The sequence below is a fragment of the Hermetia illucens genome, chromosome 6 (genome assembly GCF_905115235.1).
Source record: "Hermetia illucens chromosome 6, iHerIll2.2.curated.20191125, whole genome shotgun sequence".
Classification (NCBI taxonomy): Eukaryota; Metazoa; Arthropoda; class Insecta; order Diptera; family Stratiomyidae; genus Hermetia; species Hermetia illucens.
In genome coordinates this window covers 27,491,291-27,510,343 of record NC_051854.1, presented here as the reverse complement: position 1 = coordinate 27,510,343, position 19,053 = coordinate 27,491,291, and the positions used below count along the sequence as shown (strand labels likewise).

The window sequence follows — 19,053 nt, the reverse complement described above, 5'->3', positions numbered from 1 at the left end:
TTGACTTCTATCGTTAACTTGGTGCGACATAGCAATTATAGATACTGCACTATACTACATACTACTTATTTTCGATCTCGTAAAGCTACTTTTTAGGATCTTCGTTGTTTCTTCTATGGTTTCCGCATGACCGTATTCCTGCTTTTTCGTTCTATCGCAAACTATGGCGACTTCGATTGGCCACTTGGCAACGGTTGAGGCTTAGCTGTAAAAACCTCACTTACGCTTAGTGCTGATCGCCTTTTTAAACACCGGATGTATAATGTTGCGCAGAACAAACAACTGTTAGCAATGTGAGCTTTTCTTCTGCATTTGTGGCCCAGCTTGGATCTGTCATGTGCACTAGTACAGTTTCTTGCTATGTGTCTAAATTCTATACACCTAAAGCATCATTTTAGAGAAAGCTGCGTTCACAATCTTGACTTTCTTGACAGTGGTAGCTCTTTTCACCACTTTAAGCGTTAAACTTGCCGAAGCAGTTTGCCTGCTGCCATACCCCTACCTTTACCATAAAATATCTTGGATTCGAGATTATAGAGTCCCAGTGTTCACATTCACAGGCTACACAATTTCTATTCAGTTTTATATCCGTCATTTCTTCCAGCGACGACTGAATTTTCTTCTGTAGACCTTTTAACTTTTTGTGAAAGTTCGAAAAAGGAGGTCTAAAATTTTTTTTCTCCAACTATAGGCATGTGAGGTATCAGTTGAAAGGACATAATTAGTTTCTTCCGAGGTAGGTCTTAGTTTTGATATTAGCTGACTCAAATAGACATTTATTTAATGGAAACATCTGTCTGACACAAACCCAGAATTTTGTTTGCCTAATGGCTGAGATAGATACAGACATTTGTATATATGTAGGTTGTCTAATGCCAACAGAGCCATTTACCTAAGCCAGACATAAGTTAATAATGGTGTTTTCAATATATGAGTAGATATCTTGCAAATATTCCAGGTAATCTCCTGTCATGACGTGTCATTCCCAATGGGCGGTAGCAAATCTTTCGTGTCCGTGCCCTTCCAAGTGGGCATTAATTTTAGGCTTATAGCCAAGCTATAATTTTATTTTATATTTGTTCATACTACTATCAGTTTAATTCCTCCCGGATTGCTATTGAAATTTTCAAAAGGAGGGGATGGGGAACGCAGCACTATGTGGTGTTTACGTATGAGATAGAAGACTGCCATAGCCTCTGAGTCCTCAGACCGTAGTGGTTTATTGCACTCGACGCCTCTTCTAGAAAAATGTCACAGATTCATTTCTGTATCGCAGGATTTCCGTTAATAAATGTGATGCTACCTCCTGCAACACAAGTCTGATACGTCCATAGCTACGGTACTCACATAGGAAATATTTTGTGGATCCCGCTTCCTTATTGCAGCAATTCCTATCTTCAACATATGTATCTCCACGTAGTGAATTATGGTCAGACAGAATGCACACATTGCTTCAGGTAGTTTCTCCATTTTTTGATGAGATGTCTCCATGATCACTTAGGCTCTGTCACTTTCCCTTATAAAGAGCGTGTTCCCGGTTGATTCCGATCCGGGTAAGAGAGCATTTCCCTCTACGCCACAGGACCGTGCCCGATTGAATATAGACATAGAGTTCGAACGGTTTCTACATTCCTAGTTGGTTTTTGATGTGACCAAAGACTGCCCAATATCCACAGTGCAGATTTAGCTATCGGTCCGAATACTTCAGCCTGAAAACCGCTGTATATTGTCACAGGGAAAGGCCCACTTCTCGTTTTTATCCTAAAGGGTGAATCCTGCTCAACTACTCTCTTCTATTTTTGAGCCATCGGTGTAGAAACATCAGTATATCCCACCCCGCAGTTTTCCGTTGATCCAAGTTCTCTCTACGTTATGGATAACTTTATACCAAATAGATGTATGGGTATCCAATATCTCATTCAATGCTTTTTTGTGTCACTTTAATCTACCACACTCCGGAGCGGGCATCGGCCTAATGATAGCAACTTGCTTCCGCCTTACAACAAGAGGCTTGCTTCTCCAAGTCCAGGAAAAGGTCCGTTGCATAGCCCATAAGAGCGTTGAAGGGTTATTCTCTTCATCTCTGGAAAGCTAAGGCCGATCTGTTTCCTTCTTTTTGTAACTAATACCAACGTGGTTTTATTAGGATTAACTGAAAGTCCATGCCTGAGGCACCAACTGTCAATCAAATCAACGGCATATTGTATATATCTACACACCGTTCCGATGTCTCGACTAACAACTTAGACAGATACTCATCGGCATAACGATGGCGTGTATTGCCAGGTTTTGTAATTCATATAGCTGTGAGTCGAACAAATTACTCCATGAAAGTGGCAGTAGCACACACAACGTTTCGATGCTTCTATTTTAGGTAACGATTAATACCTCAAACTTTAGTGTCCGGATAGCTGAGTGGTTAGAGCGCAAGGCTGTCGTACGGAAGGTCGCGGTTCAAATCTCACTGGTGGCAGTGGAATTTGTATCGTGATTTGACGTCGGATACCAGTCGACTCAGCTGTGAATGAGTACCTGAGTCAAATCAGGGTAATAATCTCGGGCGAGCGCAATGCTGACCACATTGCCTCCTGGTGTACCGTTACGGTCTTGAATGAAGTGCTCTAACACACTTCAAGGCCCTGATCCAACATGGGTTGTTGCGCCAACGATTATTATATTATTATTATCATTAATACCTCAGCACAGAGTGTCCGCGTTAGGATAGTATAGAATAACTTAATTAAGGTATCACCGGTACCATGTTCTTTGGCAGTATTATAAAGTTTTTGGAAAGCCACAAAGTGAAAATCCTTGCCACAAAGTGAAAATCCTTTTAAATGTCTAGGAGCACCCTGATTGCGTGTTCTCTTTTTAAAGTTGCGTCCTCGGTCTTGGTATGAGGAATGAAGGGCACATACTCACAACACCTTAAACGGTGGAAGCTATTTGACTTTCATTTGTGACCTTAATGCTTTCTCGCAAATATGACTCTGAAGAAGCACCTCTATATATATTGCAGCGGGAATGTTAAACTGACTTGTCTGAATTTCTTTGGGTTTGAATATTCATCTTTCCTGGATTTTGGAGTTAACACTACCTTAATTTTCTGTCTAATACCCAGTCCAGAGAACGACATGCAAAAAAAATCCTACAAGTCACCTTAAGTGATTAATATTCTCTTTTAACATCACTGCAGAGACACGATCCATGCCAGGTGCTTGGAAATGCTCAAAAGGTTGTATAGCAGCTCTTGCTTTTTCACTAGTAACCTCTCGCAGTTTTTCAGTTCCTCTTGCAATAATTTCGTTTCGTCAGAAATCGCTAATTCCCTTCCTGCCACTTCTATCACCTGCTCTCCTGGATGGTGTACTTCCAAGAGAGTTTGTACTGAGTCAGCTCTAGAGTTTATCAAAATATCATCCAGTTTTCTAAGAAAGCCTAACTCGGCCAACTCATCCCTTTAAGCACTCTCCACGACTTTGAAATCTCTCTTTCGGCTTGTAGTTGCTCCCAGGAGTCTCGCTTCGAAATTTTTACGAGCCTTTTATATTCGCGGGTATCCGAATGGTATAGCAATTAGAGCGCTGGACTGTCCTATCGGAAAATCACGGTCCAAATTTCACCAGTCATTGAAAAGTTTATATCGTGACTAGATGTCGGATACCAATTGACTCAGCTGTGAGGGAGTACCTAAGTCAAATCAGGGTACTAAACACGCTTTAAGACCCAAGTCCAACTATTGCACTAATGATTATTATTGTGGTCTATGTTTACCTCAGGAGTTCCTGTAGTTTAACTTCTTCATTTTTGACGCACGATTCCGAAGTCGTCTGGTTGATTTCCTTAGTTATCGATTTCACCAGGAAAGCATTTCACGGCATTTGCCTTGACTACAGTTCAGATTGTCAAATCAATTACTTCACTTCTTGTAGGCCACAATCTCAAAATGATTTGGATGTTAATCGAAGAACATTTCCTCGAGGGACGTTAAGTTGGACTGGGAAGAGTCCCGCTCCTTTACCGACCTCATGGCCACTTGAACACTTTTTCGGTTGTTGCCACGCCCGATAGGTACGCACGCTGATCACGCCCATTGTTCGGTACTGTCAGGGATGTGGAGCGGGTCTCGAGTATCGCTCCAGCTTCTTTCCTCTCCCTCCAATAAATATGTTGATTGTTCGTATCACACTTCAAGACAACTTTAAAAGTTCAAGACCACCTTCTTCTACAGAAGACACAAAGAATCTTAACGTAAGTACACAGATGCAGCTATCACGTTTCTCTTTTCGCCATTAGCCTGGTCGCGTAAACAGGATTGTCTCAGCATTGTTGCTTCTAATAGTTTCGACATCACAAGGCTGGAGGTTGATTTGACCAACCCTTATGTTTTTCTTTACCTAAGCGCAGTGTTAGAAACCATTGAGAAGCGTATGCCATGGTCGGAGTATATCCGAGTTTCCATCACACGCTCCCCCTCAATTGATTTCTGAGAATAGCCGCATTTCGTGGTGCAACAGCCTCTATGTCCTCATCCACAAAAGGGTCCTGTCTGTTCGCGAAAAGTATTATACTGTTTTCAATCCAGTTTAGTGCAGATCTGGTTTCTAAAAATCAGCCTGTTCCTTCTTCCCTATCTTCCGCTTGTTCCGTTAAAGGTGTAGGGGAAGGTGTTAACGCAGAGAATATGCCCTATAGTTTCTTCGTCATTACGAGGCCTTGGACATTGATTCTGCCATAGTATGCGCTTTCTTCTCCGAGTAACTGCATTGTGGAGAAACGCACTGAAGCTATTTGCTCAATTTTGTATGAGTCGAAGACCATCATTATGTTTCAGTACCTTCATACTCTTTCGATCCAGTTCGAATACCAATCTGATATCTTCCAGGTTTGTGGATTTGTCCTTCCTGGAATTCATGAACTTTACCTTCCAGTGTCTGAGATTAATGTGGGTTCTGTTCATCTAACATGCGAATAATGTCTTATCTTTGATGCACGATGGTAAACTCGACATTCACGATGGTAGATTTGTACTGACCATCAGAACCAATGACTAGGATTGGCCGCTTGAGTCACTTTCTTAATTATTAAACTTTGGTTTTTTTTCTACGTACCGACATTTTTTCCACAGGCCACACTTTACTCAGGATCTAGCGGCTCTAACAGGTTATATCTGTGCTATTGGTCTGCCTCTCTGCTGTCTTTTGCAATGGGACTGTGCTTCAGCCTCACTGTCACACTTGATGATATTCAAAAAAAACTCACAGTAACGAGACAAGTGAAAAAACGACCACAAATATCCATTACGACTGAAATTCGAACCCCGGTAGACGAGATTGAGAGATTGGTACTCTACTTCCTCAGTCATTGCGCTGTTTCCATGGAAAAGAATCATAAGGAGATAAGTAAGGAAGGGGAAAGAGTTGGCTACATTTCTGCGCAGCACGCAAATACGTCGCAGCGTGCAGTGAAGATGGCAACGAGGATTGAAATATCCGACAAAACACCGGAATGCGCATGGCCTCATAAAGAGGAATTCTTACACGGTAATGCGGCATTCAGTGTGGAGACGGTCACTCCAGTACACTGCAGCGCTGTTATTCTAGAAAGAGGCAGAAAAGAAACGCTGAAACTGGTCAAATGGCTTTCGATGAAAGCTGAGTGGGAGCGCAGTCGATTGTCCTTGCGAAAGCTGAAAAACAAATACTTATCAGGAAATGTGCGGCAGTTGTGAAGCAACCTTCCTTCAGAAAAACCCAACAAAAGCGTGGAAAATGGGCTGAAGGAGGTGGAGGAATTTCCGCATGTATTTCTACAAGTAGACATCAAGCCGACGGAAAGCAAGACCTTTGCAGAGGTCCTCAATGAGATCCACTATAGAATCAAGCCTGAAGACAATGTCGCAAAAGTGTCTTCCACACGGAAAACGAAAGTTGGTTGAGTCCCCATTGAATTAGGTCCGAAGATAACAAAAAAAGATACGTTCTATGAGATGATATAAAGGCAAATTGCTCCAGTTTCTAGCCTAGAACCCACGATATAACCAATGACTCGGTAGCTATCACTTTTACGAATCAAGAAAATCTGAATTTCTTCCGGTAGTATGTGAGATACGAATTTTGGTACGCAATCCATATTCGGATTCGGGGTTTAGCGATAACGTTTCTGAGCGTTTATCTGGCACCGAATGAGGGGAGGTCGGGTCGAAAGTCCGACCTTTCGACACAGGCTTAATACTTTGGAGGGCACTATTTTAGGCACTGAGGGGGGGGGCGTGTCTTTAATGGCAGGGCACTTGAATAAATCATGCCAGACTCCAAAGGAAAAGGGGATTCTCCAAATGGCAGCGAGAACAGATCTCGTAATTTTAAACACCGGATATACACCCCCGTTGCGGCACCCAGGCTGCGAAGGAAGCATTACCGACGCAGAGGTCACTGGTTGACGGGTGGCGAGTTCTGGACACCATCCCAGCACTTTTTCTTTGAGTAAAATTTTACAAAGGTGAACACCGGTAGAGCTCCCCTGGAGAGCACTTTGGTGGGTGGGTACCGGAGACTCCGCAGCGCGATAAACAATTGCAAAGCTAACTGCTGGCAGGACCTAGTCGATGAGGTGAATGGTGGTTATCCACTTATAAACTATTATATGATAGTTACCTGAAAAATCGGGGCTCTGCGGAAGCACTGCTCACTTAATGCCGCACAGATGGATGGTATTATTTGTATCCCCTCCACATCTCGTACGGCTATATGACAACGGCGTGGAGAGCGACGCGAATTGCCCACTTTTCACTATAAAATTATTGAAATCGGCAGTCTTCTCTATAAAAACACGAAGGCGTCAGGACCCGATGGTATCCCGACAAAGGTATATAAATTAGTCTACTCTACCTTGAAAGATGGCATTCTTCCTTCCCGCTAGAAAGTGGCGAGGCTTCATCAAACAGAGGTACGCATCCGTAGATCTCGACAAGTAGTGCTCCTCGTAACGTTTGATGTCAGAAATGCCTTTAATTCCATAAGAAAGAAAGGCATGTTAGGCACACTAGAAAATTCATTCCGCATACCGGGATATAACTCGCGGATATTGGGGAATTATCTAAGAAAAGACTCCCCGTTTCATGAGACAGAAGGGGGTTAGAGGAGATCATGTCGAGGGTAGCACAGGGATTCATCCTAGAGCTAGACCACTGAAATGTTTCTGACGATAGTCGGCTAATATTCGACATGTCAGAAAAATCGCGCTGGGCCGGCTATGCAGATGTTATTGCGACACTTGCTACCGGAGAGGCGTAAGTTGAGTTGGAATATTGATGCAATGGGTATTCGAATGGGTAGCTCCTCATGGCTTTAGCCTTGCGCTAGCAAGACACTGAAGTGGTCATCTTGACTAAAAATGGAATTTCGAACCTGCGCCGCATGTCGATCGGCGGGTTGATAATGCCGTCAACACCAATAATTGTATTGGATTTACGACTGGCTTCAAGGTGAGCCTGGATCGAGAGTGGATTCCGCTTCCTCATTACATGATGGACACGTATGATCTTGGATAATTCCTATTCTGAACATATGCCCAGCTAGTGAATTATGGTCAGTCAGAATGCCCACCATATTTCTGCAAGTCCTCCTGCTTTTCGACAGGATAAAATTTGCAGTATGTTTGTTTGGTTCTGACAGGAAGAATTTGGTCTGTCTAGCAGCATTAAGGCTTCGCTATCTCCCATTATGGGAAGCTTTTTCCCAGTTTTTGATAGCCATTGAGCCAATGATACCGACACCCCAATTACTAGTTCCGGTCCGGGCGTGGGGAAAGTTGAAGCCTCTTTTGCTAAGGCATCCGGGATTTCATTTCCCTCTACACCACAATGACCAGGTACCCAGAGTAAATCCACCGTATTGAATCGAGAAACAGAATTCAATCGGTTTCTACATTCCTGAACAATTTTTAAAGTGATCAAAGTATTACTCAACGCCCTCAATGCAGCTTGACTATCGCTACAGATTCCGATGCGCCTGCCCTTAAACCGCTCGTCAATCATCCACATCTCAGCTTCTACCAAACTGATATATGGGGACACGAGAATCGGAAGGCATGTAAGAACTGGATTCAGTCCTCCCAGTAACTCTTGCAATGCTCTGTGTCCCCCACGTCCGTTGTTTCTCCATAGATCTAATGGAATTAGTCTATGAGCTGCTCTCATTGCAGTGCTTTGAATAAATATATCCAGGGGCTGCAAATTGAGTAATGCATTCAGATCTGCGCCGGATGTGGTGTTCCGGTGATACCCAGACACACAGTTCTTTGCAGTGTGGCTAGTTTACAGCGAAAACTCTTCTGTTTCACCTTAACTCACCACACTACGGATACATAAGCGAACATCGGCCTAATGAGAGCAACATATATCCATATTACTACCTGAGACCTAAGTCCCCATGTCGACGCAAAAGTCTACCTACACAGCCCATAAGCTGTGGGTTTCATCTTTAACTTTACATGTTTGTTCCAAAGAAGCTTCCTGTTTAGAATAACTCCCAGATATTTCACTTCTTCGGAGAGTTGAAGGGTTGTACCCCTCATCTGTGGAAGGCAAAGACCATTCAGTTTCCTCCTTTTTGTAAATAATACCATTGTGCTTTTATTTGTATTTACTGAAAGGCCATGCCTGAGACACCAAGTGTCAATCAAATCAACGACGCGTTGTATATTTCTAAACACCACTCCGAGATCTCGACCAACAGCCAGTGCAGCCACCTCATCCGCATATGCTTGAACGGGTATTGGCAGATTTTGCAGTTCGCATAGTAGTGAGTTGATCAGCATACTCCACAGAAGTGGCGATAGCACACATCCTTGAGGACAACCTTTCGTCGCTTCCGTTGTTAAATAGCGACCGACACCCACTTCAGCACACAACAATCTCTGTGTTAGCATAGCGAAGATTCACTTTATTAGAGTTTCGTCAACACCATGTTCTCTGGCGGCATCACAGAGCTTTTGGAAGGGCGCACAGTCGAAAGCTCCCTCAATGTCCACGAACACCCCCATCGCGTACTCACCGTTCAGGGTTGCATTCTCTATCTTTGAAACCAAAGAATGAAAAGCAGACCCACAGGACTTTCCACGTTGGATGCGACCATCGCCTTCTTGCGAATGTGACGCTCAGCCAGTCTCTCCAGACATTTCAGCGAAAATGATGTTAGGCTGATTTGCCTGAAGTTCTTTGGATCTTTCCCAGGTTTTGGTATGAAGACTACCTTCATATTCTGCCAAGAGGAAGGCACGTAGGCCAGAGCAAGACATCCTCGAAAAATATTTCTTAGAAGTTGGTCTAAGTGCTATACACCCTCCTTTAGCATGGCTAGGTAGATGCCATCCACACCAGGTGCTTTGAAGTGTTCATTGGTAACAACCGATCTCGCAGTGTCCCAATTCCCTTTGCAACACCTTCGTGTTGAAGGGTTTGCAGAAACCGCCAATTCTCTTCTTCCCACTTCTTAGATCTGTTCTCCCGGGTGGTGTACTTTCAAGGGAGTCTCTGTAGACTCGACGCTACCACCCGGCTTTCTAAGAGAGTCCAACTTAGCTGACTCATCCTTATTAAGGACTCTACACAACCTGGAGGTCTCCCTTTCACTTTCCAGTTTCTCACAGTATGCTCTAAAAGAGTCTCGATTCGAACGTTTTACGAGCCTCTTATATTCACGCTGTGAGTTCCGGAAGTTTAGCCAGTCTTCATATTTATTGCTCTTGCAAGCACGATTTATAAGTCGTCTGGTTGATTTCCTGAGTCTCATTGAACTTTGTCCAACCCGTTTTCATAGGATTCCGTCTTTGTATTACAGGTTGTTGGTCTGTAATAGTTAAACTAAATTCTAAGTAACGGTCATCTGAGAGTGAGACTTCATATAGTACTCGCCAGTTTCTAATCAACTCCAGCAACTTTGAAGTACAGATTATTAGGTCAGTTACTTCACTTCTTCTTGGCCCCACGAACGTAGGGACGCATCCTACGTTCGCGGGCATCAGGCCAGCTGAAGTGATAAAATCAAACAGCTTCTCTCCTCTAGGATTGCATTTGCTACTGCCCCAACAAATATGCTGAGCGTTCGCATCACAACCTATTAAAAGTTCAAGCCCACTTGATTCTGCATACATTACCACATTCCTTAGTTCTTGCGCCGACGGAGGACACAAAGAATCATGGGGTAAATAGGCAGAGGCGACTATGGCGTTTCTCCTTTTACCATTAATCTGGTATTGTAAATTGACCGCAACAAGGTCCTGGGAACAGAATTTTCTCAGCATTGTTGCTTCTAACAATTTTGACATCAGAACGCAGGCCCTCGCTCTTGAGGACCTTTCATCGAAGAAGATTCTAGCTCCCTTGCCTGATCCAATACCATAGATTCTGTTAAAACGAACATGGCTCTTGAACCAGAAATATATAAGAACAGTCCTGCAACTTTGCCAGCTTTGCCGCCAGTAGATAAGAAGAAGCTTTGGCATGCTTCAGGTTGATTTGACTATATGTATATGTCTAATATGAAAACCGCCGTTAACTGAAAAGTCTGCTGCGATCAGTGTGAATCTCATCGGGGTTACCAGCTTGTCTTCACCTTCCACCGAAAGTTCCGCTTTCTTGCGTCCGATTTCTGTCGATATCGCCACACTTGATGGTGTAGCAACGTCCATGTACTCATTCCTAAGAAACTTCGCTTTCTTTTGCAAAGCCTTCCGTTGTCGTCGGCTAGATGCCCTCCCAGGTTCACGAAGTCCGGGCTGCATGGATCTAATTTCACATACCGGCAAAGAGCTGGGACCGAACACTGTGGCTCAGTGAATTCTTTAATCGGGTTAGTCAGGAAGGAAGAATACCATCTGGCTGGCAAGAAAGTACCACTGTTCTAATATGGGAAAAGAAAGGTAATCCAGCAATGTTCCAATGTAGTAAAAAAAATAGTCCAGCAGAATGTTCAAATTATCGTCCGATCCGGTTACTTTCCCATACCATGAAGATTTTTGAACGCATTCTTGACAACCGTATTCGCGAAACCGTTGAAATAACCGTGAATCAAGCCGCGGTTACTCATGGAGAAACACCGTGAGAAGCATAGCCCTCTTTACTTTGCCTTTCTGGATCTAGAGAAACCGTTTGACCGTGTACCACACGAACTCATCTGGTATGTTTTATGTCAGCGGCAGTGATCTGCCCAGAACTAAGCGATTTAAATATCTCGGGTCAACGCTATCAGCCAATGGAGAACTGCGTTATGAAATTGCTTCACGCATTAACGCAACCTTAATGAAGTGGCGCTCCACAACTGGTGTTCTTTGTGATCGACGAATCAACGAACGTTTCAAATCTAAAATTTACCGCAATGTCGTCCGTCCAGTCGCTCTCTATGGTTCTGAGTGTTGGCCGACTATAAAAGACAATGAACGGCGTCTTACGGTAATGAAGACGAAGATGCTACGTTGGACTAGTGGCGTCACACGTTTTGATCACATCCGAAATGAGGATATCCGCGATCGTTATGGGGTTGCATCGATCGTGGAAAAGTTGCGAGAGAGGCGCCTTCGATGGTATGGTCACGCAATCCGTACCAACGAGAATTCACTTGCCAAGATTGGTCTGAACATCGAAGTCGATGGTAAACGACCAAAAGGCAGACCTAAACAATGGTGGTTTGATACGCTAATGGGGATTTGAAAGCCTCGAGATTGCACCCAGATCAGGCATTCGATAGAGCCATATGGTGAAGCCGATCACGACGAGCCGACCCCGCTTGTGAACGGGACAAAGGCTGAAGAAAAAGAAGATACCGGCGTTAGGCCAGTTGCGTCCTCATTACCAGCATCCCTTTCTTCCGTTTTTCTGGGTGCAGGTGGAGGAGAAGGTTGTAATATTCTTCTTTGCTTCTGAAGTTTCCTTCTATCGAGCCTTCCTCCCCCATATTTTAGAAGAGTTCGGTAACAGTGTTACCAGTTTCTCTCATTAAGGGGGTTGCTGTACTATCCTTTTTGACTGACCAAGCTGTGAACACCGGGTGTAGGTTTTCTACTGAAGTGGAGAGCCTGTCTTCCACAGATTCCTCCGTGGGGGGACATGAATTAGGTGAGGCTTCTAAAATCCGTGCCTTGGCTACGACCTGAATTCTCAGACTCGCGGGTGGATTCGAAGTCTCTGATTTCTTACCACTTGGAGAGTTACAATGGTTTGTTTCCATCTTCATGTGTTTTTGGACACTCTTAGCGTAGTAGAAAAGTATCACAAGCTCCCCCATCACGACAAGGTGGTATCCGAGGGGAAGAGTCCATGGCGGAATAGAAAACATAGTGAAATTGACAATGTTTTTCTTACCGGGTTTCTAAGCAGACATGGAGGTTTTCGGTCCTACCTGCACATAGGGTTGTGGACAACGACGATCACACCTTTCTTTCTTGTGGAAGGTGGGACAGGATTCGTTAACAATTTTATGCAGACACGGTCGAGCTCTCTTCAGAGGAAGCGCTGACAGATGGGGCCTTATCGCACATTAATTTCGGGTTCTACCGGGGCTGGATGACACGGGGTTCCTTGAAATAGCAGTTCGCCTCCTCTTCTCTCTTGCCGTTGGTTGGGAGGACTAGCCTGAAATAATACAAAAAAGGGTTCCAGGCTAGTTGGAGAGCGGTGTTTTGTTGGTAATTCGACGGCGTACTGCAGGATAAACGCATTCACCTGCCTTACCCAAAAAAGAAGAATTATTTTCCGACCTTTTTTGAATTGAAGGGTATTGCTCTGCCCTTGTTGTTCATGAGAGTTATCTTTAGAAACGGTCTCGAAACACTAATGGCCTCGCGTTAATTGAAGAGTAGATTCGTTCAAAAGCGCTAGGTTTTCTGGTATGCGAGCATTAGGATGTCCTTACCCGGTACAAAGGTTACTCCACTAGTCTCAAAACTAAAACTAAAAACGAAACGTTGAAAAAAGAACCCGCTTTGGTTGCCATAATAATGAACTCTCTTCAAATATAGATTGTATTTTACTAATATATATTTTTATGATATTGCTTAATAAATTAATTTCTTATGTACATGATTTAACAACATTTATTTATTTTATACTTTTATGTTAGGATTATATTTATAATGATTCAATTAGCACTGGAAACAGTTACGGAACAAAGAGGGAAACTACGCAAACAAATTCGTTACAAATTGATACATTTTCCAAACATTTTCTCTGCATTCTGCCGCCTCGGGTGGCTCCTTACGAACTAAATCTGTGTTTCAGTGTCAGTGGACTCGCGGAAGGACACAGCCAGTCCGCCGCCATCGCTCTCATCTCTCCATTTACAAATATTTAGGCAGGCGAAGTTCGCAACGAAATGAAATCATAAATACTGATTTTCTTCAAATTGGTTTTATTCAATAATTAATTGTTTCATGGAGTCTAACATTTACATTTACAATGGGTATTGGTATGTGTGTAAGATAACTTTTAATAGTTTAAGTATGTAAGCTTCTTGGAGTTTTCATTTCAGAATTTATTGTTTTAATTTTGAGTAATTTTACATTGTCTCGGTTCGCAGGAATGCGTAATTATGCGTTTGGGCAAAAGGTGGAGTCGCGTGTTCTCTGGGTACTACCTGCAGATTGCGGCTGGGGGGAGTTCACTTTGGGGCGCTGGTCAGTCGTTTGAAGAAGGAAACAATGCAGCAAACATGCTCTGTGAGGGGTAGATTATGAGGGCTAAAGGGACACCCATTATTACGATTTGACACATTTAGTTTGGAGCAATGGGGAAGGACCCCAAGGTACCCCGGGAAGAGTAGGGGGAAAACTGGGCTCAACGTAAACTTGTTTGCTTCTTCAAACCACCGCCGCAGTGAACTCGAACAGTAGAAATCAACGGGACAGCGACGAGGGGAAAATATTTCGGGATATTGTTGCAACTGAAAGTGAATATTTATTTCCATTGGTAAATTTATACATTTACATTGTGCCATGGCAATTATTTGCTTGTGTCTCCGTTTTTATGCAAGCTGTAGTGATATCGCATCTGATAGTTGTCGTTGCCGTTGTAATTCCGTGGATCGTTGGTCCTGATGCGTCGAATGTTGTAGTTGTTGTCGATCGGTTCCTGCCGCAAGAGTTCTAGAAACTCGGGAACACTTCGCTTGCCCACGGCGTTGAGATACTCCCTGTTCTTCTCCACCTGTAACAAATGCAAAATATACGTTACTCACATCGAACCGGAAGGGAATAATCAATTCCTGTTAAAGGACTACAACATAATCAATACTTTCATTAAAGATACGGACAAAGGGATATTGCCTCGCATTTTTGCCATTATTCACTTTGAACTTCCAACCTTCCTAATAGAACGAAATGAAGCGAGGGATACGATACTTTTATGGATGCATATGGAGCTGGGTTGAACTTGTGGGTGGAGGCCATTTCATTACAATAGTGCATAGCACGCAGTGCACCTGAAGCTTCATTACTATTTCAATGCAGAGCTTTTACAGAGCGGATAGGTTATTAAGAGGAAATTATGGGTATAGAGTGCTTTATTGGCGATGAAAATACCACATGAAGAGCGGAGGAGTAGTATTGGAACGATTTGTTGAAAGGAACCCGAGCGTATAGAATTTATGGATTGTTTACCAGCAAAAGATTTACAAGACCGTAGCAATCTCAGATTTGTTCAGTTTAGTATGTAGCAAATTTTCCATTATCAGGTAAAGTTGGATCTTCCTATTTTTTACTTTTCAACAAGCAGGGAGGGTTTTGAGGGCTTTTGCAATTCTTTCATAAGAATAAATTGAATTGTACTGTATACATACATATATGCGCACATTAATCGGGGGTCTAAGAATATAATGAAGTTCGATGTAAATGCGACTAAAATAAGCATTTGTGGGCTGGCAACCCAACTTCAGCGTGAATTACGGGAATATAGGCGACGCAGAGTGGGTCAAAGCAAGTTGAGGTGGGAAAGTCACAAGAATACTTCGCTTGTACTCTAGAAAGCCTATTCGTAGTAGGTCGGATACCGACGTTGGGCTGCTGTTGACCGTTGCCACAAACAGCACTCTCCTCGTCTGGGAGCTGGTTTCTATCAGGTCCTTGACTGTGAAATTTTGATTCAGGTTCGGAAGCATTACAATTGTATTGGGTTAGGAAAAAAGAAATGTATTTGTGATCGAAATTTGACGCTTTATTTAACATACTTAGAATTATCCGATTTAAGTCAAATATGCGCCGTTTTGTTCGCAATTTTGTTGCCATTTCGAAGGCTTTCTTATTTGTAAAAAACTCAGACAGCCAGTTTTCGCAAGCCTCTTTTGAGGCCTACTTAATAGCACCGAAAGCGTTTTGCATGTACAGGAAGAGACGGTAATCACTTGGTGTCAGGTCGGACTATACGGTGGGTGCGATAGGATATCCCATCCGAGCCCCCGTAGCTTCTGGCGGGTCATCAAAGATGTATGAGGCCAAGCGTTGTCCTGGTGGAACACAACACCATTCCTATTGACCAATTCTGGCTGCTTCTGGTCAATCGCCTGCTTCAAACGGTCGAGTTGCTCACAAAAGAGGACCGAATTGAGGGTCTGGCCATAGTTGAGCAGCTCATAGTGGATGACTCCCTTCCAATCCCACCAAACACACAGCAAAACCTTCCTGGCCGTCAATCTGGGCTTGGCGATGGATTGGGCCGGCTCGCCGCGCTTCGACCACAATCTTTTTCACTTGAGATTGTCTTACGTGATCCACTTTTCATAACCAGTCACCCTTCATTTCAAAAATGGATCGAATTCGTTCCGTTTCAGCAGTGCATCGCAGGCGTTGATTCGGTCCAAGAGATTTTTTTGCGTCAACTCGTGTGGCACCCAAACATTCAGCTCTTTTTGGAATCCAATCTTCTGCAAATGGTACCAAACGGTTTTATGGTCTATACCCAGTTCCTGGTCTATCGAGCGAATGCTCACATGCCGGTCTACTTGGATGATTTATTGGGCTACCAGTACGGGGTGTATCCTCGACATACACTACACCAGAACGAAATCGATCGAACCAACAGTATCGGGTACAAAAAACTTCACAAATTTTTTCGGCCGCTTTCGTTGCATTTTTATCTCTCAGGTAGTAAAAACGTAAAATATGACGAATTTCCTGCTTGATGTACTCCACATTTGACACGCTATAACTTGAGACTAATCATCTATTGACTAAGCATCTATTGACAAAATACGACATTTCTTTTTCCCCAACCCATTATAATGCAACGCATCGACAGAAATTTTTGATATAAAGGAGAACAAAGCTAACGACCAGTTGCACACAGTTCCTGAAAGTACAATGTGACCGTGATAAGAGATCTGAAAACAAAGGTGGGTTCTCACAACACCTTCCTCGGGGATAAGATGACAGACATTTTGTTTTTGTTGGGTAGGGAGGTGAAATGCATTTACATACAAAGTGCCGGACTCCTGTCCCAGGCTAACTGCCAGCCAAACCAATCCTCCCCTATTAGACCTAAGACATTAAACCGTTTGACAAGCCAGGTCTATTCAGGATAGGAATGGCCCCATGATCTGGGGAACCTCACTTAATCTGTCGTGTCTCCTATTCATCTCCCTCTTTTTCGCATTAAGGATGCCCCTGGAGTGTAACGGGCCATTCTGCTCCAAGTGTTCCCGCTTTACAGTATAGCATCCGTTTTTGTTTGAAGACACGTGGCACCCTTCCACCGGCAGGCGATGGTGCTTGCACTTACTGCAAAAAAGAAAAAGTTGGGGCACTCATCCTGTACAACATCGTTGCAGTAAATGAAATCGGGTGACTGTGATTTCCAATTTTGTGCAGGCAGCCTTGTACCCGTCTTCGCAGAGCAGCTATATAAAGTTATAGTCAACTTTACCATGCTTTCGACTAAACCTCATCGTCGCACTTACGCTAGGCGTTTGCGGTACATGTTTTTACTGAGGGCGCCAGCCCATTCTTTAGACCCGTAAAGAGGGACGGATTCAATCACCCCCATCAGAAAACGACGTCTACTGGATAAGAGACCTGGAACGTTAGCCATCATCTGGCAAGTCGCAAACATTCTAGTTGCAGCCTTATATGCGGGGTTCCGAACCTGCTCGGAGAAGCTGATCTTCCTGTCTATTATGATAACGAAGTATCATGTTTTACGGCCAGCTTTGACAAGGTTATGCTTTCACCACTCTGAAGAAGGAGAACTGTGGGAACTCACTCCTTGGTCAGGACGATCCCTTCGGTTTTCTCCTTAGCTAGAGAGAATCTATGCTCAGTCATTCATCTGTTAGTGGAGCATTATTATTCTCAGTGTGGACTAAGCTTGTTCGACCGTGCGTGCCACGACAAATGTCACAATATTACATGCTCATCCGACTAAATGGGATTCATTAGGGATATCAAGTTGTAGCAAACTATCGTATGAAGCGTTTTAAAGATCCGAATCAAGAATAGATCCCTGAGCCGCCCCCGATTTGGCCCTAATTCTACGCTATTCTTCCGAGGTCTCGTAGAGCAGATAGGAAAGGTAGCCTGGAATATGGAAACAATTTTCCAGCGTCTTAAGCATGTCGCAACACCTTGCAAAATTGAAAGAATTTTTTACAATCAACGCCACAAAGAGCACTAGTCGTCAACAGTGGCGCTTCACTGGTTTGACCATTTCCTCAATTGCATTCTAAATTATATTGTATTCTAAAGCCATATTACTTTAGTGATTAATCTCTCGCAGCACTTATTATGCTGGCCGGTCTTGGCTTGAAAAGTATCTCAAGCAGTTTCATCGTTATGTCCAACATACTGAAAGTACGGTACACTGACGGCACCTCGAGGTCGTAACTTTTAACCGAGAGGGAAATCAGGTCTATATTTGAATACCATTTGACCTCGATACCTTTTTATCCTTCATTAACAAGATCATCATCATCATCAACGGGGCAACAACCGGTATTCGGTCTAGACCTGCCTTAATAAGGAACCCCAGACATCCCGGTTTTGCGGCGAGATCCACCAATTCGATATCCCTAAAAGCATCGCACCATCTCAGGCAGGGTCTTCCTCGTCTGAACAAGATCATATCTTCTAATTCCTTTACAATAAAGAACGAGTAGTTAGTATTCTCCCTCTCATCAACAACGTTAGCTCGAGCCCGAGAGCTCATGGGTTTCTGTTAGTATCACTGATTAGTTTCTACCTGTAGCCTGTTCATTTCGTGGCCAGTACCTTTTTCGCTAATCTGCTTATTTAAGAGTTACCTTATTTTAATTTCTTACGGGCCATAGTATCATTCAGTCGTCGGAATGTGGTAGTACCACCAAGATTTTGTGAATTTAAGTCCCGTCATTAGGACGGGACTATCGCCAAAATTTGTGTGCACTGAGAACCTTATGCCCTATTCGAGCGATCTGATGTGAAAGTCTCTCTCTCTCCCCACCAAGGCGCTGAGTATAATCCCAAAGGATATAGATAAAAAAGTCACTTTCGAACTACGAATCCAAACCATGAGCCGCACTCTAAAATTGACCGTATCTCTCACCGGTGCTTTATATTTCGACATACGGCTTCTATCTCTTTGTTTGCACTATCTGCCTCATCAAATCGTAAGTAGATTGCAAAATATGGATCACTTTTTCTGCTGGCAAGGGGATAAAGGGTCTTCGCAACTCGGCTGTCATCCAAGAGTGGGAAAACTTTCTTGCCGCGTAAACAGACAAACTCTAGTTAGCCTCTAGCATGGATCAAGCTTTCGGGCACATTTCAAAGAAACAATCCAAAATCTAGCAGAAAGGTCCCGAATGGTTGCACCGTGTCAAAACGAAATGCAGCAATGCACTCCTGGGAGAAGCAGCACCTGCGGGAAATATCAACGATTTCCCCACCGTATACTGCATCACGGAAAAGCTTGGAGGTGGTCATAAGCCTTTAGATTGTCCTGGGTGGAATGTTAACGGAAAACTTCTCATTCTTGATGATGGTTAGCCGAGGGGGTGGAAAGAGAGCTTCACCACAATTCTGAATTGTATAACA

The 19,053-nt window shown here is 43.5% G+C and overlaps 1 protein-coding gene across 2 annotated transcripts in view; it reads right to left on the bottom strand.

The window, feature by feature from the left end:
* Positions 1-13,011: 13,011 nt before the first annotated feature.
* LOC119659422 (diuretic hormone 44) overlaps positions 13,012-19,053 on the bottom strand; it is a 221,642-nt gene continuing 215,600 nt past the window's right edge. For both annotated transcript variants that reach the window (XM_038067499.1, XM_038067498.1), the window contains exon 4: positions 13,012-14,200. In XM_038067499.1, the coding sequence (XP_037923427.1) occupies positions 13,997-14,200 (204 nt within the window). In that variant the 3' untranslated portion in view covers positions 13,012-13,996. The remainder of the gene's footprint in view (positions 14,201-19,053) is intronic.